Raw genomic sequence first — 22,776 nt, forward strand, 5'->3', positions numbered from 1 at the left:
GTAAGAAATAGATTATGTGTTTAACTTTTTATCCTCAGGAATCCCCAAATGAAGAGGTCAGCAGCTCGGCTGATGTAGTAAGCTCAAAAGAAGGTGAAACACTTATCCTCCCAAGTGTTAAGTCAGAAATAGAGCCAGATTCTACCTCTGATTCCGCACAGAAGGTTCAGCCGTCCTTGGATACGGATGACCAACCTGTCGATTTATCAATCAAAACAGAACACCCAACTCCTGATTCCACCAGTCAAGGTATCTGTGTTTTTTGTCTTTGTTGGAGTTGCTGCTGCATTGACATTAATGCATTGCATTATATGGTGAAACAGGCATATTTAATTAATTCTGTTTTACCAGATTATATGACTCATTATGTATGTAGATATATTTGCAAACAAATCACTGTTTGTTTATTCTTATCAAAATAGCCAGAAAACAAGAGGAAACAGTGCTGCACTATAACTCAAGCCTGATGTAGATGAGAACTGGAAAGCTACAAAGGGAACTAAATTACTGAGCATAAAGATACTGACTACCAGAACAGAAAATAGGAAGAAGTAACAGTATTGCAAAGTGTGTATTGCTACCATATGTTAGCTTCTTGTTCCCCTAAATTACATATCATTAGATGAAGCAAAGGACAGGGCTCCTAAATGCCTGTAATAAGTTACTAAAGTACATTTCAGGACGTTTTGTTTTTACAACAGACCACGCTTACAATTTAGCTTCGCTCAGAAATTACCCCCTGGCTGTTTTGCTCGCCTTCCCTGCTAATGGAAACTAGAACAAGTTGTCAAGTACATTGTCACCCAAGTTCACTGAGATACTACCCTGTTTACAGTATCAAGTTAAATAACTTGTTGAATCTTGATCAGTTGTGTGACGGAAGCTGTGTTAAAAAAACTACTTCTGGACGTTTGCTGGCCCTCAGTGTTGATTGAATTAAAAAAGATAGAATAGCCACGTTGTCAGTCTCGTTGGAATTTAAGCTGTTTTAGCAGTGCTGAACCATTTGGATGCCACCATGATATTTTTTAGATTTAGAATGGCCTTAATACTTTTGATTTGAGAAATTTTTTATACAATTTAGTGCAGTGTTTGAGTTTATCTTTACTGCTTCTAACATTCGTTTTTCATTTGTAACAGAACTGTCGTGACTGCTGTGGTCCTTGTGCTGGCTAGTTCCATTGTGTGTCCCTTAGCATTTATTTTTCCAAGCCTCAAGTAATGTAGGGCGCACAAATAAGATATGCTGTTACAGAGTCCGACAACCTTTTCTAAAGAGCAAGCTACTTATGATCAATGAAAGTCATTTTAACCTGTTAACAAATGTGATCACAGTTAGACTAGAAACGACATCGGATAATATTGCAATAGTGACCACTCTGTGCCGACCCATTAGGGGTCACTTCAGTGCTCCTAGAAAAAAACACTTTAGTCATTGTTGTTGACTTATACGTTTTTAGTGTGTCTCCCATATGAAAATATCTAATTATTGTAGGAAGATGGCTATCGATGTAGTGTACCAATGTAAGGGGACACTATGCAGATAGTCCAGGGTGACCCTTATTAACTGACACAATAACCCTAAAAGCTCTCTTTTTTGGTAGTGTGAGCGAGCAGTTAGGCTTATCTGAGGGCAGTGTTAAGCATTTATTGCGCACACAAAGACACACACTCAATAAAGAAATCTGACACCAATGTATAAAAAGAATAAATACTTTTTTATTAATTTAGGCACCAAGATCATCAGAAATGGGTGAGTACTTTTCAAGATAAAAATTTGTACGGTTCTGAAAAGTTGACACTGCAATTTTTTGGTGAGGTAATGTTATCCTTTGGGGAGAAAAACATGTACTGCAATCGGGCACTTAAAAGCGAATTATGGGTCTTTTCTCCGGGATGTAAGGTGAGTATGGGGCAATGCCCAGGGCCACACCAACAGTTCACCTCAGGAGGCAGGCTCTGAGTTGTCTGGGTGCAGAGGTGTGCCATTCACTTCAATGGGGAACGGTCCAGTCGCAAAGGTGATGCAAACTGGAACTGGGGGGCCAGTCCGGACAAACCTACAGGGGGCGATCAGTTCTTAAGATGCTTGGGATGTAGGGACATCTTTGGTCCTCTTCCCCTTGGGCCAGGGTGGCCAGACAGAGAGGTGTCCTGAAGCATCGGGTTTTTGTCACCAGTGCACTTGCGGTTGAGGGGGCCTGTAGACAGAGGCTTCAGGCGGCGACTGATAGTCCGGCCTTGCCAAACCCAAGAGTGGGGTCATCTCCAGAGGGTCTCAGGACTCGGAGATTCATCAGCTGCCTCAGACTCTGGCTGTGGGGCTCAGGTGCAGAGGTGCTTTGAGGTGTCTTGTCACAGTGGTCAGAGACTGGCTTTGGGTCTTGGTGACCTGTTGAAGAGGGGTAACAGGGTAATGAGGCCACTCTCCTGAATGGCCTTGTGGAACCTGACGTCCCTCAGCAGAAGGTCTCCTTTGGTGCTGCTGGAGTCCAGATTGGACCATCAACAAGTCGTGGTTGCTGCAAGGGGTCCAGTACCCCAGGTACAGGTGCAGGGAGCTTCTGGGATGGGTCAGCATCTCAGAACTTAGGTGAAGTGGCGGGGCTGACCTCCACGGCTCTAAACAGTCTTATCCTGGCTCATTGATCCCTCGGAGGGCCTAATGGCCAACGGGGCAGAGTACCAGATTTTGCAAACAGTGCCTGCATATGCAAGGAAGCATCTCCTCTGCTCCAAGGGAGATCTTTCTTGGTTGAGGTGCTGGGCAGTCCTCGAATGGTTTTTAAGAGGGTGTCCAGCTCCTAGTGAAGTTGGTTTAGCAATTGTGGAAGCACAAGCAGCCAGGCGGGCTTTTGTGCTAATCTTGGTGCAGGTCTTCTGTTGTCACTCTCCTCAGCTAGTCTTCCTCAGTTCCCACTCTTGACGTTGCCTTGATCTCAGACTTGATTTGCCTTCCTGGTGTCAAAGGGCCCCCAAAATACTCAATTTAGGAGTCTTAAGGGAGCACTTAATATTGGGGTCACTACACCCCCTAGATGAACACTTCCTGTGGGAAGTGGACATCACCCTGTCCCAAGATGCCTGATTCCACCACACACAAGATGGTGGAACTCCTAATTTTGTTTTTACTTCAGGCTGCCTCCCTCTAGGGATGTGTCCAGCTTACAAGGGCAGCAAACCTCCTGACTATCTAATTTCCGGCCTGTCCTGGTCCCAGATGGGCCTCAGGGCAGGGAGTCGCCTCTCCCTGGCCTGGGGAGGCTGCGGATTGCATACCAAAAGTGGCAGGGTCCGTGAAGGCCTAGACCCTGGTATGCAGATCTGCTAGCCATCCTCTTGACAAAGGGGATACCACTTCCTGCTAGAGCAGACATTGTTTCGGACCTCAAAGAGGAGAGGCTCTCACCTCTATGGGTGTCAGAAAATCATCTTGTAGTTGCAGGCTAGTCAAAACTAGTTAGCCAGCATTCCATAGGACTAGTAGGTTTAAAGGGGCACCTCTAAGGTACCCTCTTGGTGCATGTCAGAATAAATCCAATACTGGCATCAGTGTGGATTTATGAAGGTGTTTGATACCAAACAGCACTTTTTCCATGCAGCCATCATGTAGTTGGGTTACCCATGCTGACCAGTGTTCAGTCCATGCTTTAATCTCTTCAATGCATGAGTCGCATTTTTTGCCCCAGGGAGACACGGAAGCTCTTCCGTGTCTCCCCCCGCCCCCACCCACCCCTTTGTGACGTCAGCGTGCTGTAACAAAGTTGATTTCCCCATCGGAGCCGGAAGCAGCCTTGCTGCCGCTTCCTGCTCCAATGGGGAAAACGGCTTTCCCCACGTTCGGGAAGGCCTCGTAAGAAAGGGGAGAGTCTCCCCTTTCTTACAAGGCCCTCTGAAAGTGTTTCCTGGTCCCCGATCGCAGCACAGCTGCAATCGGGGGCCAGGAAACACCACTAGATGCCAGAGTTTTCACTTGGGGGGGTCGGCCCCCTCGGAAAACGGTTCGCCCCCCCCCATATATATATATATATATATATATATATATATATGTACATATCTATATCTATAGATATATATATCTCTATATATATATATATATATGTCTATCTACATAGATATATCACTTTTGTCAATATGTGTGTGGTTTCCCTGGGGGCTGCGATCGGCCCCCAGGAAAATCAGACCCACATATAAAAGTGATATATATACAGGGAGTGCAGAATTATTAGGCAAGTTTTATTTTTGAGGATTAATTTTATTATTGAACAACAACCATGTTCTCAATGAACCCAAAAAACTCATTAATATCAAAGCTGAATATTTTTGGAAGTAGTTTTTAGTTTGTTTTTAGTTTTAGCTATGTTAGGGGGATATCTGTGTGTGCAGGTGACTATTACTGTGCATAATTATTAGGCAACTTAACAAAAAAAAATATATACCCATTTCAATTATTTATTATTACCAGTGAAACCAATATAACATCTCAACATTCACAAATATACATTTCTGACATTCAAAAACAAAACAAAAACAAATCAGTGACCAATATAGCCACCTTTCTTTGCAAGGACACTCAAAAGCCTGCCATCCATGGATTCTGTCAGTGTTTTGATCTGTTCACCATCAACATTGCGTGCAGCAGCAACCACAGCCTCCCAGACACTGTACAGAGAGGTGTACTGTTTTCCCTCCTTGTAAATCTCACATTTGATGATGGACCACAGGTTCTCAATGGGGTTCAGATCAGGTGAACAAGGAGGCCATGTCATTAGATTTCCTTCTTTTATACCCTTTCTTGCCAGCCACGCTGTGGAGTACTTGGACGCGTGTGATGGAGCATTGTCCTGCATGAAAATCATGTTTTTCTTGAAGGATGCAGACTTCTTACTGTACCACTGCTTGAAGAAGGTGTCTTCCAGGAACTGGCAGTAGGACTGGGAGTTGAGCTTGACTCCATCCTCAACCCGAAAAGGCCCCACAAGCTCATCTTTGATGATACCAGCCCAAACCAGTACTCCACCTCCACCTTGCTGGCGTCTGAGTCGGACTGGAGCTCTCTGCCCTTTACCAATCCAGCCACGGGCCCATCCATCTGGCCCATCAAGACTCACTCTCATTTCATCAGTCCATAAAACCTTAGAAAAATCAGTCTTGAGATATTTCTTGGCCCAGTCTTGACGTTTCAGCTTGTGTGTCTTGTTCAGTGGTGGTCGTCTTTCAGCCTTTCTTACCTTGGCCATGTCTCTGAGTATTGCACACCTTGTGCTTTTGGGCACTCCAGTGATATTGCAGCTCTGAAAAATGGCCAAACTGGTGGCAAGTGGCATCGTGGCAGCTGCACGCTTGACTTTTCTCAGTTAATGGGCAGTTATTTTGCGCCTTGGTTTTTCCACACGCTTCTTGCGACCCTGTTGACTATTTTGAATGAAACGCTTGATTGTTCGATGATCACGCTTCAGAAGCTTTGCAATTTTAAGAGTGCTGCATCCCTCTGCAAGATATCTCACTATTTTTGACTTTTCTGAGCCTGTCAAGTCCTTCTTTTGACCCATTTTGCCAAAGGAAAGGAAGTTGCCTAATAATTATGCACACCTGATATAGGGTGTTGATGTCATTAGACCACACCCCTTCTCATTACAGAGATGCACATCACCTAATATGCTTAATTGGTAGTAGGCTTTCGAGCCTATACAGCTTGGAGTAAGACAACATGCATAAAGAGGATGATGTGGTCAAAATACTCATTTGCCTAATAATTCTGCACTCCCTGTATATATATATATATATATATATATTTGCCTTTTAGGCAGCAATAAAAAAAGTCAAGTAAGTATTGTGATTGTTTCTGTTACAAAAGGGTCAGACTTGTCTAGTGGCAGTTTTAGTGCCATAAAGAAGCGCAGAAGGTTTATATGCCTACTGCAAAGAGCAAATCTGTATTTTATGTCAATAGCTGAGTACATTAGTAAAGTCAGCCATAACCTGCGCTATAATACAAATGAAATGTATGTGCGGGGTGGCAATGGAGAGATTAAGGGCACTTTTGCTGGGTGGTAATGAGGGAATCCGAGGAGGAGGGAGTGGGAGCACCAATAATGATTGTTGGACTGGGCGCAGGAGGTGCTAAAGACTGTGACGAATGGTATGTGACAAGGTGTTTTTTGAGTGTCTTGAAAGAACGTGCTGATTGAGGGAAGAAGCTCAGGTAAGGAGGCCTCTACTGTTGCACGTATCTCACACACACCATCGATTTTGTGACTGTCTACCTAGGCTAGTGTTTTAGAGCAACAGTTTAGCCAATAGCAGAGATGGCATCATGATGGATGACTGCTGCCGGCACTCAGGTTATAGAGGACAGCTCTGACATAGGATCGGAGACTGAGACATCAGATACTGAGACAGCATCTGAGGGATAGGACAATGGCGCAGACTCGGGGAGTCATTTTTCAGTCGGAGGAGTCCCGTTCGATAACTCCTCTTCCAGTACATTGTGAGGGAAGTGATGAGGACAGTCCTGCTGTCCCTTCGCAAGCAGTCTGTGCAACTGGGTAATAGTGGGTTAGCCCAACCCCGAGAGCAGGTGAATGCAGCGGCAAGCAGAGAGAGAGTGCTCTCTTGGGAGCTCCCCAATTTAGTTCAGCCCCGAATTCCACTGCCCAAATCGTATTGTGGAGACATCAAAATTATCTATCGCAAAACAAACTGGTTTTGTAAGGCAGGCACCTGTGTTTTTGGTCCTGGGTTCGGCGGCCATATAGAGAAACACACTAAACCCAAACATTTCTGGAAACTAGACATTCGGGGGAGTCCACAGAGGTGTGACTTGTGTGGATTCCCCAAAGTTTTCTTACCCAGAATACCCTGCAAAGCTGAAATGTTGAATAAAAACTCTATTTTTCTCGCATTTCTGTCACACAAACTACAGGAATATGCTGGGATCCTCAAAATTCCTACCACCCAGTGATTCCTCACCTGTCCTGATAAAAACACTACCCCACTTGAGTGCCTACACCTAGTGCCTGCGTCAGGAATGGATCACCCCAGGGTCAATAGCTGCCTCATGTAAGGACCAACATTGACCGTTGTGTGATCTATTTCTGTCGCGGGCACCAGGCCTACCCACACAAGTGAGGTACCATTTTTATCGGGAGACTTGGGGGAATGCTGGATGGAAGGACATTTGTGGCTCCTCTCAGATTCCAGAACTTTCTGTCACCGAAACGTGAGGAAAACGTGTTATTTTAGCCACATTCTGAGGTTTGCAAAGGATTCTGGGTAACAGAACCTGGTCAGAGCCCCACAAGTCACCTCATCTTGGATTCCCCTGGGTTTCTAGTTTTCAAAAATGCACTGGTTTGCTAGGTTTCCCCAGGTGCCGGCTGAGCTAGAGGCCAAAATCCACAGGTAGGCACTGTTTTCTATGAAAAAATGTGATGTGTCCACGTTGTGTTTTGGGGCATTTCCTGTCGCGGGCGCTAGGCCTACCCACATAAGTGAGGTATCAGTTTTATCGTGAGACTTGGGGGAACGCTGGGTGGAAGGAAATTTGTGGCTCCTCTCAGATTCCAGAACTTTCTGTCACTGAAATGTGAGGAAAACGTGTTTTTTTTTAGCCACGTTTTGAGGTTTGCAAAGGATTCTGGGTAACAGAAACTGGTCAGAGCCCCACAAGTCACCCCATCTTGGATTCCCCTAGGTCTCTAGTTTTTAAAAAAATGCACAGGTTTGGTAGGTTTCCCTAGGTGCCGGCTGAGCTAGAGGCCAAAATCTACAGGTAGGCACTTTGCAAAAAACAGCTCTGTTTTCTGCCAAAAAATGGGATGTGTCCATGTTGTGTTTTGGGGCATTTCCTGTCACAGGCGCTAGGCCTACCCACACAAGGGAGGTATTGTTTTTATCGGGAGACTTGGGGGAACATAGAATAGCAAAACAAGTGTTATTGCCCCTTATCTTTCTCTACATTTTTTCTTTCCAAATATAAGAGAGTGTGTAAAAAAGATGTCTATTTGAGAAATGCCCTGCAATTCACATGCTAGTATGGGCACCCCGGAATTCAGAGATGTGCAAATAACCACTGCTCCTCAATACCGTATCTTGAGCCCATATTGGAAATGCAAAGGTTTTCTTGATACCTATTTTTCACTCTTCATATTTCAGCAAATGAATTGCTGTATACCCAGTATAGAATGAAAACCAACTGCAGGGTGCAGCTCATTTATTGTCTCTGGGTACCTTGGGTTCTTGATGAACTTACAAGCCCTTTATATCCCCGCAACCAGAAGAGTCCAGCAGACACAACGGTATATTGCTTTAAAATATCTGACATCGCAGGAAAAAGTTACAGAGTAAAACATAAAGAAAAATGGCTGTTGTTTTCAGCTCAATTTCAATATTTTTTTATTTCAGCTGTTATTTTCTGTAGGAAAACCTTGTAGGATCTACACAAATGACCCCTTGCTGAATTCAAAATGTTGTCTAGTTTTCAGAAATGTTTAGCTTTCCGGGATCCAGCATTGGTTTCACACCCATACCTGTCACTAACTGGAAGGAGGCTGAAAGCACCAAAAATATTAAAATGGGGTATGTCCCAGTAAAATGCCAAATTTGTGTTAAAAAATGTGGTTTTCTGATTCAAGTCTGCCCGTTCCTGAAAGGTGGGAAGATGGTGATTTCAGCACCAGAAACCCTTTGTTGATGGCATTTTCAGGTAAAAAAAACACAAGCCTTCTTCGGCAGCCCTTTTTTCCCATTTCTTTTGGAAAAAACGAAATTTTCACTGTATTTTGGCTAATTTCTTGGTCTCCTCCAGGGGAACCGACAAACTCTGGGTACCATTAGAATCCCTAGGATGTTGGGAAAAAAAGGACGCAAATTTGGCGTGGATAGCTTATGTGGACAAAAAGTTATGAAGGCCTAAGCGCGAACTACCCCAAATAGCCAAAAAAGGGCTCAGCACGGGGGGGGTGAGGCCCAGCAGCTAAGAGGTTAAGATGGCTGCCCGGTCACTTGCAGTGATCACAGAGGCATATCTTCTCAAGCAGATGTCCTCACATGTATTATAATGCATTCTTCCTTCGGGCTCTTGAGGCCTGCTGTAGGGGTGCCTTAGATATAACGCATGCAGTTGCTTTGGCATAGCCACAATGAGTGTCCCATGTTGTGTTTTCACTCAGGGTCTACACCCTGACCTTCAGTCTGGGATGGCAGGGTGAGTGCAATTTGTGTGTGGATCTCTTAGGGTGGCATAAGTTATGCTGCAGCTATTAGAGATCCTGTTCAGTACCCATGCCCTAGGTACCAGGGGTAGCATTTATTAGGGACTTACCGGGGTGCTTAAAGTCCTGTGCCAATTTTAAACAGACATACTTTACTTTCAGGGAAGGTGCACTAGGATTGAGGTCTGATTAGCAGGCCTCACTGCACTGTCCGTCAAGATTCAGTATCCAGTAGTTCTGAAAGGTGGCAAAAAGTGGAGGGGGGCATCTGCAAAGTTCAGTTTTGTGCAATTAGTAATAACCATTAATTTAGTTCCAATGCTCTATTTGGCTACCTTTTATACTCCTCGAATTTGTTTATGGCTCTTTTTTCTATCACTTAAATAACTATTTTTTGTCAATTTACCTGTTGCAAATGTTTGTGTATCCTGTAGTTCTTGTAAAATCTTACAAAATTAGTTTTAGCAGTGACTGCATCACTCTGCTGAGTCGGCCTGTCACTGATGCATAGTTGCTGTCAACCTTCTAGCAAGATACAATCTTGCTCACTGGGGCGAAATGGAGGAGCTTCTTCAATAGCTGCCAGAAGAGCATAGACAAATGGGCCAAGGGATAGTCTCTGAGGACAATCCAATTTCTAACGCCTCTATTCGCTGTTCTCTAGATGCAGCAAACACCGCTGCCTGGGAAGGTAAATTCCAGTATTCTGTTAGGCAGACACTACCTGGCTGTATATCCAGAACCTGCTGAACATGCCTTTTGATGGTGAGCATCTCTTTGGTTATCAAGTGGACCAAGCCTGATCAAAGAGATACAGAAGCAGCCAAAGCGATGGGGATACTGTTAACATCCCCATGGCTCCTATCGCCACACCCCTTACCACGGAGGCTCAAAAACTACCACTACCCTAAAGCTCCACGTCCTGTCGGTGCACCCATGGCCAGCGATCTTCCCCCAGGGGTTATTATAGAGAGTTATGCAGGGGCAATAGTTCCAGATGACCATTCAGGATGTCATTCCGCTTCTCTAGCAAGGCAACTTTATAGCCGCGCCCTGCCTGAAGGATGCCTATTTCCACATACCACTAAATGCGGGTCATCACCAGTTTCTCAGGTTTATGGTGAGCGGAAGGCATTACCAGTTCAGAGTGTCCCTTGGACGTTCACCAAGTGCCTTGCGGCAGTGGCTGCAAACTTGCACCAATCAGGAGTCCACGTTTTCCCATATCTGGACAAATGACCTATCAAAAGTGCCACCCTCCATCAGTACATCAACACACACAGGTCACAATAGACCTGCTTCATTATTTAGAGTTTACCATCATGCCACAAAATTCCACCTCAAACCCATCTGGATCAAGCCTTACCTAGTGGGCTATTCTGAACTCAAAGTAGGGCTAGCCTATCCACATCCTGCCAGGATCCAGCCCTTTTAGGCACTGCGCCCTTTGTTTCAACCAAATCAACAACTCAGAACAGTCATGCGCCTCCCCTGGGCATGATAGCCTCCTTCATTGCCTTAGTACCGCATGCCAGGCCTCACGTGTCCGTTGCAAGAATGCTTAGCACAGCAGTGGTCTCAGGCGAGGGGTCATTGGGATGATATAGTGTTGATTGCCAACCACACAATGTTCTCTGCAGTGGTGGAGCACCAACAACATGTTGAAGGGCGGCCTTTTCCCCAACCCAGTTCGGCAGAAAATTGTTACAACGGACGCTTCCATTACCGGGTGGGATGTACACTTGAAAAAACTCCTACTTGTAGGAAGTTGGCTCTGTATGTACTATTTCAAAGTAAGAAATAGCATGCACAGAGTCCAAGGGTACCCATTAGAGGTAAGATAGTGGCAAAAAGAGATAATTCAAATGCTCTATTTTGTGGTAGTGTGGTCGAGCAGTAGGCTTATCAGAGGGTAGCGTTGAGCATTTGTTGTACACACACAGGCAATAAATGAGGAAGACACACTCAAAGACAATTCCAGGCCAATAGGTTTTTATATAGAAAAATATATTTTCTTAGTTTATTTTAAGAACCACAGGTTCAAGATTTATAATCGATACTTCAAATGAAAGGTACTTCGCTTAGGTATCATAGGAACTTTGAATCCACAAAATAGCATGTACAGTTTTGGCACAAATGGCAATAAGCTATTTTAAAACTACACAGTGCAAATTTCAACAGTTCCTGGGGGAGGTAAGTATTTGTTAGTTTTGCAGGTAAGTAAACCACCTACAGGGTTCAAAGTTGGGTCCAAGGTAGCCCACCATTGGGGTTCAGAGCAACCCCAAAGTTACCACACCAGCAGCTCAGGGCCGGTCAGATGCAGAGGTCAAAGTGGTGCCCAAAACGCATAGGCTTCAATGGAGAAGGGGGTGCCCCGGTTCCAGTCTGCCAGCGGCTAAGTACCTGCGACTTCGGAGGGCAGACCAGGGGGCTTTGTAGGGCACCGGGGGGGACACAAGTCAGCACAGAAAGTACACCCTCAGCGGCAGGGGGCGGCCAGGTGCAGAGTGCAAACAGGCGTCGGGTTTGCAATAGGTTTTAATGGGAGACCCAGCGGTCTCTTCAGCGAAGCAGGTAAGCAAGGGGGGGGGGGGGGGGGGGGGAGTTCATCAGGGTAGCCACCACCTGGGCAAGGGAGAGGGCCACCTGGGGGTCACTTCTGCACTGGAGGTCTGATCCTTCAGGTCCTGGGGCTGCGGGTGCAGGGTCTTTACCAGGCGTCGGGTTCTTTGAAGCAGGCAGTCACAGTCAGGGGGAGCCTCTGGATTCCCTCTGCAGGCATCGCTGGGGGGGCTCAGGGGGGTCAACTCTGGCTACTCACAGGGTCGCAGTCGCCGGGGAGTCCTCCCTGTAGTGTTGGTTCTCTGCAGGTTGAGCCGGGGGCGTTGGGTGCAGAGTGGAAAGTCTCACGCTTCCGACAGGAAACGTGCAGTCCTTTAAAGTTTGTTTCTTTGTTGCAAAGTTGTAGCTTCTTTGGAACAGGGCCGCTGTCCTCGGGAGTTCTTGGTCCTTTTAGATGCAGGGTAGTCCTCTGAGGCTTCAGAGGTCTCTGGACCCTGGGGGACGCGTCGCTGTCGCAGTTTTTCTCGAAGTGAGGAGTTAAGCCGGTAGGGCTGGGGCCAAAGCAGTTGGTGCCTCCGTCTTCTCTGCAGGGCTTTCAGGTCAGCAGTCCTTCTTCATCTTCAGGTTTCAGGAACCTATCTTGCTAGATTCTGGGAGTCCCTAAATACTCAATTTAGGGGTGTGTTTAGGTCTGGGGGGGGTTAGTAGCCAATGGCTACTAGCCCTGAGGGTGGCTACACCCTCTTTGTGCCTCCTCCCTGAGGGGAGGGGGCACATCCCTAATCCTATTCAGGGAATCCTCCATCTGCAAGATGGAGGATTTCTAAAAGTCAGTCACCTCAGCTCAGGACACCTTAGGGGCTGTCCTGACTGGCCAGTGACTCAGTTTTTCTCATTATCTCCTCCGGCCTTGCCGCCAAAAGTGGGGCCGTGGCCGGAGGGGGCGGGCATCTCCACTAGCTGGAGTGCCCTGTGGCGCTGTAACAAAGGGGGTGAGCCTTTGAGGCTCACCGCCAGGTGTTACAGTTCCTGCAGGGGGAGGTGAGAAGCACCTCCACCCAGTACAGGCTTTGTTACTAGCCACAGAGTGACAAAGGCACTCTCCCGATGTGGCCAGCAACATGTCTGGTGTGTGGCAGGCTGGTAAAACTAGTCAGCCCACACGGGAAGTCTGGTATGTTTTCAGGGGGCATCTCTAAGATGCCCTCTGGGGTGTATTTCACAATACAATGTACACTTGCATCAGTGTGCATTTATTGTGCTGAGAAGTTTGATACCAAATTTCCCAGTTTTCAGTGTAGCCATTATGGTGCTGTGGAGTTAGTGTTTCACAGACTCCCAGACCATATACTCTTATGGCTACCCTGCACTTACAATGTCTAAGGTCTCTTACAATGTCTAAGGTTTTGCTTACACTGTAGGGTCATAGTGCTCATGCACCTATGCCCTCACCTATGTTATAGTGCACCCTGCCTTAGGGCTGTAAGGCCTGCTAAAGGGGTGGCTTATCTATGCCATGGGCAGTGTGAGGTTGGCATGGCACCCTGAGGGGAGTGCTGTCGACTTAGTCATTTTCTCCCCACCAGCACACACAAGCTGGCAAGCAGTGTGTCTGTGCTGAGTGAGGGGTCCCCAGGGTGGCATAAGACATGCTGCAGCTGTAAGGAAATGCCTCCTTGGCATGGTTACCCCCTGACTTTTTGCCTTTGCTGATGCCAAGTTATGATTTGAAAGTGTGCTGAAGCCTGCAAATCAGGCCCCAGGACCGGTGTTCTTTCCCTAACCTGTACTTTTATTTCCACAATTGGCACACCCTGGCATCCAGATAAGTCCCTTGTTACTGGTACCGCTGGTACCAAGGGCCCTGATGCCAGGGAAGGTCTCTAAGGGCTGCAGCATATCTTATGCCACCCTGGGACCCCCCCACTCAGCACAGACACACTGCTTGCCAGCTTCTGTGTGCTAGTGGGGATAAAACGACTAAGTCGACATGGCACTCCCCTCAGGGTGCCATGCCAACCTCACACTGCCTACAGGTATAGATAAGTCCCCCTCTAGCAGGCCTTACAGTCCTAAGGCAGGGTGCACTAAACCATAGGTGAGGGCATAAGTGCATGAGCACTATGCCCCTACGGTGTCTAAGCAAAACCTTAGACATTGTAAGTGCAGGGTAGCCATAAGAGTATATGGTCTGGGAGTCTGTCATGCACGAACTCCACAGCACCATAATGGCTACACTGAAAACTGTGAAGTTTGGTATCAAACTTCTCAGCACAATAAATGCACACTGATGCCAGTGTACATTTTATTGTAACATACACCCCACAGGGCACCTTAGAGGTGCCCCCTGAAACCTTAACCGACTACCCGTGTAGGCTGACTGGTTCCAGCAGCCTGCCATACACCAGACATGTTGCTGGCCACATGGGGAGAGTGCCTTTGTCACTCTGTGGCTAGTAACAAAGCCTGTACTGGGTGGAGATGCTTATCACCTCCCCCTGCAGGAACTGTAACACCTGGCGGTGAGCCTCAAAGACTCACCCCCTTTGTTACAGCACCCCAGGGCACTCCAGCTAGTGGAGTTGCCCGCCCCCTCCGGCCACGGCCCCAGTTTTGGCGGCTTGGCTGGAGGAGATAATGAGAAAAACAAGGAGGAGTCACTGGCCAGTCAGGACAGCCCCTAAGGCATCCTGAGCTGAGGTGACTCTGACTTTTAGAAATCCTCCATCTTGCAGATGAGGGATTCCCCCAATAGGGGTAGGAATGTGCCCCCCCTCCCCTCAGGGAGGAGGCACAAAGAGGGTGTAGCCACCCTCAGCGCTATTAGCCATTGGCTACTACCCCCCCCAGACCTCAACAAACCCCTAACTCCAGTATTTAGGGGCTCCTCAGAACCTAGGAACTCATATTCCTGCAACCTAAGAAGAGGAATGCTGAACTGAAAACCTGCAGAGAAGACAGAGACACCAACTGCTTTGGCCCCAGCTCTACCGGCCTGTCTCCCCACTTCTAAAGACACTGCACCAGCGACGCGCTCCCAGGGTCCAGCAACCTCTGAAGCCTCAGAGGATTACCCTGCATCTAGAATGACCAAAAACTCCTGAGGACAGCGGCTCTGTTCCACAAAGACTGCAACTTTGCAACAAAGAAGCAACTTTGAACCAACACACGTTTCCCGCCGGAAGCGTGAGACTTTGCACTCTGCACCTGACGCCCCCGGCTCGACTTGTGGAGAACAATCACTTCAGGGAGGACTCCCCGGCGATTACGAGACCGTGAGTAGCCAGAGTTGACCCCCCTGAGCCCCCACAGCGACGCCTGCAGAGGGAATCCCGAGGCTCCCCCTGACCGCGACTGCCTGCTTCAAAGACCCGACACCTAGTAAAGGCACTGCATCCGCAACCCCCAGGAGCTAAGGGATCCGACCTCCAGTGCAGGAGCGACCCCCAGGTGGCCCTCTCCCTTGCCCAGGTGGTGGCTACCCCGAGGAGCCCCCCCCCTTGCCTGCCTGCATCGCTGAAGAGAACCCTTGGTCTCCCATTGGAATCCTATTGCGAACCCGACGCTTGTTTTCACACTGCACCCGGCCGCCCCCGTGCCGCTGAGGGTGTACTTTCTGTGCTGACTTGTGTGTCCCCCCGGTGCCCTACAAAACCCCCCTGGTCTGCCCTCCGAAGACGCAGGTACTTACCTGCTGGCAGACTGGAACCGGGGCACCCCCTTCTCCATTGAAGCCTATGCGTTTTGGGCACCACTTTGACTTCTGCACCTGACCGGCCCTGAGCTGCTGGTGTGGTAACTTTGGGGTTGCCCGGAACCCCCAACGGTGGGCTACCTTGGACCCAACTTTGAACCCCGTAGGTGGTTTACTTACCTGCAAAAACTAACAAACACTTACCTCCCCCAGGAACTGTTGAAAACTGCACAGTGTCTAGTTTTAAAATAGCTATATGTCATTTGTGTGAAAACTGTATATGCTATTTTGCTAATTCCAAGTTCCTAAAGTTCCTAAGCGAAATACCTTTCATTTAAAGTATTGTTTGTAAATCTTGAACCTGTGGTTCTTAAAATAAACTAAGAAAATATATTTTTCTATATAAAAACCTATTGGCCTGGAATTGTCTCAGAGTGTGTGTTCCTCATTTATTGCCTGTGTGTGTACAACAAATGCTTAACACTACTCCTCTGATAAGCCTACTGCTCGACCACACTACCACAAAATAGAGCATTAGAATGATCTCTTTTTGCCACTATCTTACCTCTAAGGGGAACCCTTGGACTCTGTGCATTCTATTCCTTACTTTGAAATAGTGCATACAGAGCCAACTTCCTACAGCAGCCCTTAGAGACCTTCCCTGGCATCAGGGCCCTTGGTACCAAGGGTACCAGTTACAAGGGACTTACCTGGATGCCAGGGTGTGCCAATTGTGGAAACAAAGGTACAGTTTTAGGGAAAGAACACTGGTGCTGGGGCCTGGCTAGCAGGCCTCAGCACACTTTAAGATCATAACTTGGCATCAGCAAAGGCAAAAAGTCAGGGGGTAACCATGCCAAGGAGGCATTTCCTTACACTACTGTACAGGGTCAGTGGGAAGCCAAGTACCAGGGCCCCTATATCAGCTACCCAGATCTTTTAGCCATTCACCTAGCGTTAAAATCTTTCCTTTTCGCCGGCCGAGGGTATTGCTATTGCTGTTCTGGATTTATCCTGAGACTCCGTGTAAACAGGTCTGATATCCAAATCATTCAACCGTGTTAATGGAGTGAAGTAATAACTCATCTTAAGAATATTGGAAAAGCCTTGAGAAAGCCCCAGATTTACATACCACTAGGGTGCGAAACAGGTGTCGGCTGCATCCTTGTATGCCATATTGATACTGTACATTCTACTGATGAACCTTATAATAAACGGCATTGGATTTACTGTCTTTGACTGGATATAACATTTTCAAATGAGAACCCTGTTGTGAAGATATGGAGTAATGAGTTTACTTATGGGTTTAACAGTACTTTGTTGTTAACTTTCCTACCACACCTGATAGGCAAGGTTGTTCTTGTCCAAAGGGACAATATGACAGCAGTGTATTACCCTCTGAAACAAAAAGGGACACTCTCTCAACAGCTGTCTAAGCTATCCTAAAGCCTTTGATGTTGGGCTTTCTGCCACAGAATTCATTTATCTAATAGAGACTTCTAGTTGCAGATTCCTTACCTTAGAATTTTCCCCCAGGTGTCAGACTGGATCCGGAGATTTTTCTTCGAGCAATACCCTTGTGCGTCCGTAGGTTGCGTCGGTTGACTCCGTAGACGTTGTGGTCGCCGTGATGACGTCGGGAGTAGTACATAGATGCCATCCTCACGCAGTGATGTCAGTTCTTTTCTTTCCGCACCACGCGCTGATCCGGAGAGAGCTACCCTAGGCTATTTTTGGACCAAATTCGACCACTTTGTCAAAGTTTTTGGTAAAACTTTGGTGCGTCAAGATGTCGCTGAAGGCCGGGTTCAAGCCTTATGAGGACTGCCATTGGACGATGTCAGTGACGGATCCTCATCGCGTTTCTGTGGTGCCTCGAGCGCGAGCACGACCTGAAGTCTTGCTCCGAGTGTCTGGCCATGCACCCGAAAGCTTTGAGGGAGCGGTCCCTAAAGCTAATGGCGGCCCGGCACTCGACTCCGCGTAGGTCCCAGTCTCGCTTGAGAGGAAGGTCTGAGATAGGTTTCGGAGTCATCACCACTCGTCTTCTTCGAAGTCCTCGGGTCAAGGTAAGAAGAAGAATTCGAAGAAGTCTCATCGCTCTCCGACTTCACCCAGTCGCTCAGCCGACGAGACGCGGGACGAGCGTCCATGCACTAGGCCTCCGTCCTCGGAGCCTGCGTCTGGGTCGACTCTGAGATTCCCAGAGCAACCCCCGCCCAACTTAGAGTTTTACGAGGCCATGCGCTTCATCTTTGGGCGGGCCAACGAAAAATACGGTGCCTTCGGCACCAAGGGGTTCGGCTGAGGGGCCTTCGGGTTCCGCGCCAACGGCTTCGTCCACAGCCACGAGGTCACCTCCGGATCCGCACCGACACCGGTCGCACCATAGAGACCTTCCCCAGCGCCGAGTTGATTATCAACGCTTCCGACGTTGGTACTGCCCACTATCGACGTCGACCCAATTCTTATCCCCGAGGAGTCGGAGTGGCGTCGGCCGACATCAGCTTTGGTGGACCCTGTTCGCCCGAGGTCGGATTCAGACCCATTTTCCTATGGGTACAAATACGGGGAGGAATTGGAGGGGTCCCTGGACCCTTATGAATACCAGGATGACCCTACTATGGACTGGGCACAGGACTTGGGCGAAGCCAGTGGTCTGGATACTTCTCCTGAAGCTGGCATGCTGTCTCCTACCGTGGCTACGGCAGAGGGAGCTACTTATAGTATGGTGGTTAGTAGGGCAGCTGAGGTCCTTGGCCTTGAGCTACCTACTGTGGAAGTCAGGTATAATCTCCTGACGGAGGTGCTTCAGCCTGGGGCTTCTATTTCGGAACTCCTTCTCCCATTCAATGAGGCCCTCACTGATTTTCTTTTGGGTACATGGTCCAAACCCAGCACAGGGGCTCCTGTGAGCAGGACTATCGCCGCCATTGGCCCGCGACGAACGACCCAAAGTTCCTGTCCCAACATCCTACACCTGAGAGTCTTGTAATCCAGGCTTCCTCTTCTTCTGGCGCGTTCCCTTCTGCATCCCCGGATAGGGAATCCAAAAGGCTGGAACAATTTGGTAAGAAGTTGTTTTCTTCCTCCAGCCTCGCACTGCGGTCTGTGAACACCGCATGTCTTTTGTGCCGTTATTCCCACTCACTACAGATACGGTTGCGCAAGTCCTGCCACAGATACCGGAGGAGGCCTGTGCTATCGTCTCCCAAGCAGTGAAAGATGAGAGATACGCGGCAAAGTTCACTATCCGTTGTGGGCTGGATACGACCGACTCTCTGGGCAGATCGGTTGCGACAACAGTGGCCTTATGGCGCCACGCCTGGTTACGCACTTCTGGCTTCTCGGAGGATGTCCAACAGTCACTCATGGACATGCCCTTTGATTGCACTTGTCTCTTTGGAGACAAAGCGGACTCCTCCTTGGAGAGATTCAAAGATTCTCAGGCTACGGCTCGGTCCCTTGGTCTTTCCTCTGCCACACGCCCACCACAGTCCGCTTTTCGTCCCTTTCGTGGACATGGAAGGGGTGCTCTGTCGCGTCCTCTACCCAGCCACCGTGGCATGCACCCTGGACAGCCTATGCACGCCCGTGGACGCAGAATCTCACATGGCCGTGGGACCGGGAACCAGAGGTCTGTCCAGTCCGCCTCTGCCCCCGCTGCAGCCTCCAAACCCTCCTAGTCCGTCCCCTCACTCTCACCCAATTGGTGGCAGGATCCGCCATCACCTGCCCCACTGGGAACATATCACCACAACGGGTGGGTTTTGCAGATCATTCGGAAGGGCTACTTCTTCCACCATCCTTCCATTATCTTCCGGAGGATCATTTGGTGCTTCTCCGCCAGGAAGTCGCGTCTCTCTTGGCCAAGGGAGCTATAAAAAGGATCCCTGTGCCAGAAGTAGGTTGTGGATGTTATTCCCGCTACTTTCCGATACCAAAGAAGGACAAGGGCTTACCTCCTATGATAGACCTTCGGACCTGAACTACTTCCTGAAGGAGAAATTCAAAATGCTCACCCTGGCTCAGGTTCTGTCTGCCTTAGACCCAGGAGACTGGATGGTAGCGTTAGACTTGCAGGACGCTTACTTCCACATCCCCATCCTGCCTGCCCACAGATGTTACCTACGATTCGTGGTAGTTCACAAGCACTTTCAGTTTACTGTGCTCCCCTTCGGCCTTACCAGCGCCCCTCTGGTGTACACGAAAGTGATGGCGGTGGTGGCAGCTCATCTGCGCAGGTTAGGGGTCTTAGTCTTCCCCTACCTCGACGACTGGCTGTTGAAGGCGCCTTCGCCCCTGAGAGTTGTCTCCCACCTTCAGACTACGGCGAACCTCTTGCACGAGCTGGGGTTCACTATAAACGTGCCGAAGTCACACCTGACTCCCTCTCAGACGCTCCCTTTCATCGGAGCTGTTCTGGACACAGTGCAGTTTCTGGCTTATCCTCCCGAAAAGCGAGTCCAAGTCATTCAGGCTATGATTCCGATCTTTCAGCCTCAGTCTTGGGTTTCAGTAAGACTGACTCTGAGGCTGCTGGTCCTCATGGCCTCCTGCATCCTGCCAGTAACACATGCCTGATGGCATATGCGGGCTTTGTAGTGGGACCTTAAGTTCCAGTGGGCGCAGCATCAGGGAAATCTCTCTGACATGGTCCAGATCTCGGAGAGGACTGCAAAAGACCTGCAGTGGTGGCTTTCGAATCCCGATTGGGTCAACAGCAGATCCCTCTCCCTTCCCCACCCAGATCTCTCTAAAGTGACAGATGTGTCACTTCTGGGTTGGGGCGGCCGCATGGGGGATGCGGAGATCAGAGGCCTCTGGTATCTGGCGGAGTCAGGACTCCACAGAAATATGCTGGAGCTCCGGGCGATCAGGCTTGAGTTGAAAGCATTCCTTCCCTCTATCAAAGGGAAAGTGGTGCAGGTGCTCACGGATAACACTACCGCTGTGTGGTACTCCAACAAACAAGGTGGGGTAGGGTCCTGGCCCCTTTGTCAGGAGGCACTACGCCTCTGGACATGGCTGGAACATCAGGGCATTACCCTGATGGTTCAACATCTGGCGGGCTCTCAACAGCAGAGCAGACTAACTCAGCCGCCGAAGCACGGTCGATCACGAATGGCGTCTCCATCCAGAGGTGGTTCAAGGTCTCTTTCTCAAGTGGGGAGAGCCTTGGTTAGATCTGTTCGCCTCCGCAGAGAACGCGCAATGTCAGCTATTTTGTGCGTTGGAGTTTCCAAGGTGGCACTCGCTCGGAGACGCATTTCGTCTCGAGTGGAGCTCTGGCCTCCCTTATGCCTTCCCGTCTATCCCTCTTCTGCCCAGAGTTCTCAAGAAAATCAAGTACGACCGGCCCCAAGTTATCTTGGTGGCCCCAGACTGGGCTCGAAGAGTGTGGTATCCGGAGCTATTGAGCATGTCCATCGAGCCTCCACTCAGACTGCTTCTTCGGGCGGGTCTTCTGCCGCAGCAGCAGGGGACGGTTCTCCACCCGAACCTATCCAACCGCCGCCTTCATGCGTGGAGATTGAGCGGCAACAGTTGACGGTATTTGCCCTTCCACCCGAAGTCTGTAATTTTATCTTGGCAGCCAGGCGTCCATCGACTAAAACTGTATACGCCTGTCGGAATAAATTTGTGGCATAATGTACCAACAAATGTGTTGAACCCCTTTCTGCCCCTCTTTCAGAGGTTCTTCTGTTCATTCTTTCTTTAGCCCAGCAGGGCTCTGCCGTGGGCATCCTTAAAGGGTATTTGTCTACCATTTCTGCCTTTCTTAGGCTTCCTGATCAGCCCTCACTCTTTAAATCTCCTATTGTGAGTAGGTTCTTAAAAGGGCTCACCCATTTATTTCCTCCCACTCCCTTCATCATGCTTAAGTGAGAGCTTAATCTTGTACTTACTTAATTAATGTGTACCCCCTTTGAGCCAATGCATAATTGTCCCTTGTGGCTCCTCACATTCAAAACTGTCTTTCTCATCGCTATCACCTCTGCTTGCAGGGTGAGTGAGCTTCAGGACCTTTCTTCAAAGCCTCCATACTTGTCTGTACACCCTGACAAAATGGTGTTACGCACTAGAGCTTCCTTACTTCCTAAGGTGGTTACACCGTTTCATGTAGGCCAGTCCATCACTTTGCCTACCTTCTATGCACCTCCACATCCTTCCCATGAGGAGGAGAGACTCCACCGTCTGGACCCAAAAAGAGTGTTGGCGTTCTACCTTAATCGTACTAAAGATTTCCAGGTGGACGATCAACTCTTTGTTGGCTATGTGAGTGCGAAGAAAGGGAAGGCGGTGCAAAAGCGTACCATTTCTCAATGGGTGCTGCTTTGCATCAAAATGTGCTACGCTTTGGCTAAAAAGCAACCTCTTGAAGGCTTGCGGGCTCAATCTAACAGAGCCACTGCGGCATCCACTGCGTTAGCATGCGGCGTCCCTGTCCTGGATGTCTATCAGGCAGCTACGTGGGCATCCCTGCACACGTTTGATAAGCATTACTGCCTGGATAGTCAGGTCCGTCGAGACGGCTACTTTGGTCGTTCGGTCCTGCAGGACTTTCTAGTATGATCTTGGTTCGCAGCCCACTACCGAGGATGGCATTGCTTGGGTATCTATTGTAAGGTAAAGAATCTGCAGCTAGAAGTCTCTATCAGATGTACAAGTTACTTACCTTCGGTAACAAAATATCTGATAGAGACATATCCTAGTTGCAGATTCCTTACCGCTCACCTATCCTCCCTGTTTGCGAACTGGTTTCTAGGGACAGGGATTCCCTCTTTCAGGTCCTTAGCTCTGGCGCACCAATCTCGGTGTTCTTAGCGGCTCTGGCGTGGAAAGTCGTTAATTGAAACTGACGTCACTGTGCAAGGGCGCGTCTATGTATGACGCCTGCAGAGTCGAGCAACGCCACCTACCGACACGCAAGGGTATTACTCGAAGACAAATCTCCGGATGCAGTCTGACGTCTGGGGGAAAATTCTAAGGTAAGAAATTTACAACTAGAATATGTCTCTACCAGATATTTAGTTACTGAATGTAAGTGACTTGTACGTTAGCAGAGTACCTTCCAGGGATGGACAAGGATTTTGCCAACCTTCTCAGCAGAATTTTGGGCAACAAGTCCAGGAGTGGGAACTTAACCCACAAGCCCTCTGTTATTTCACAGATGGGGTTTCCACAGCTGAACCTATTCACAACAGTAGAAAACAGCAATTGTCCAAACTTTGCCTCCAGTTTCCCACAGTCCAGCCACAATGCACTATGGATGCACTGGTCAGGGATATTTGCCTACGC

General features: G+C 48.6%; 1 protein-coding gene across 2 annotated transcripts in view; it reads left to right on the forward strand.

Annotated features, from left to right (window-relative positions):
* LOC138250080 (E3 SUMO-protein ligase RanBP2-like) overlaps positions 1–22,776 on the forward strand; it is an 894,326-nt gene that overhangs the window by 764,445 nt on the left and 107,105 nt on the right. For both annotated transcript variants that reach the window (XM_069204480.1, XM_069204481.1), the window contains exon 24: positions 39–249. In XM_069204480.1, the coding sequence (XP_069060581.1) occupies positions 39–249 (211 nt within the window). The remainder of the gene's footprint in view (positions 1–38; positions 250–22,776) is intronic.

Source organism: Pleurodeles waltl, chromosome 8, assembly GCF_031143425.1.
Source record: "Pleurodeles waltl isolate 20211129_DDA chromosome 8, aPleWal1.hap1.20221129, whole genome shotgun sequence".
Lineage (NCBI taxonomy): Eukaryota > Metazoa > Chordata > Amphibia > Caudata > Salamandridae > Pleurodeles > Pleurodeles waltl.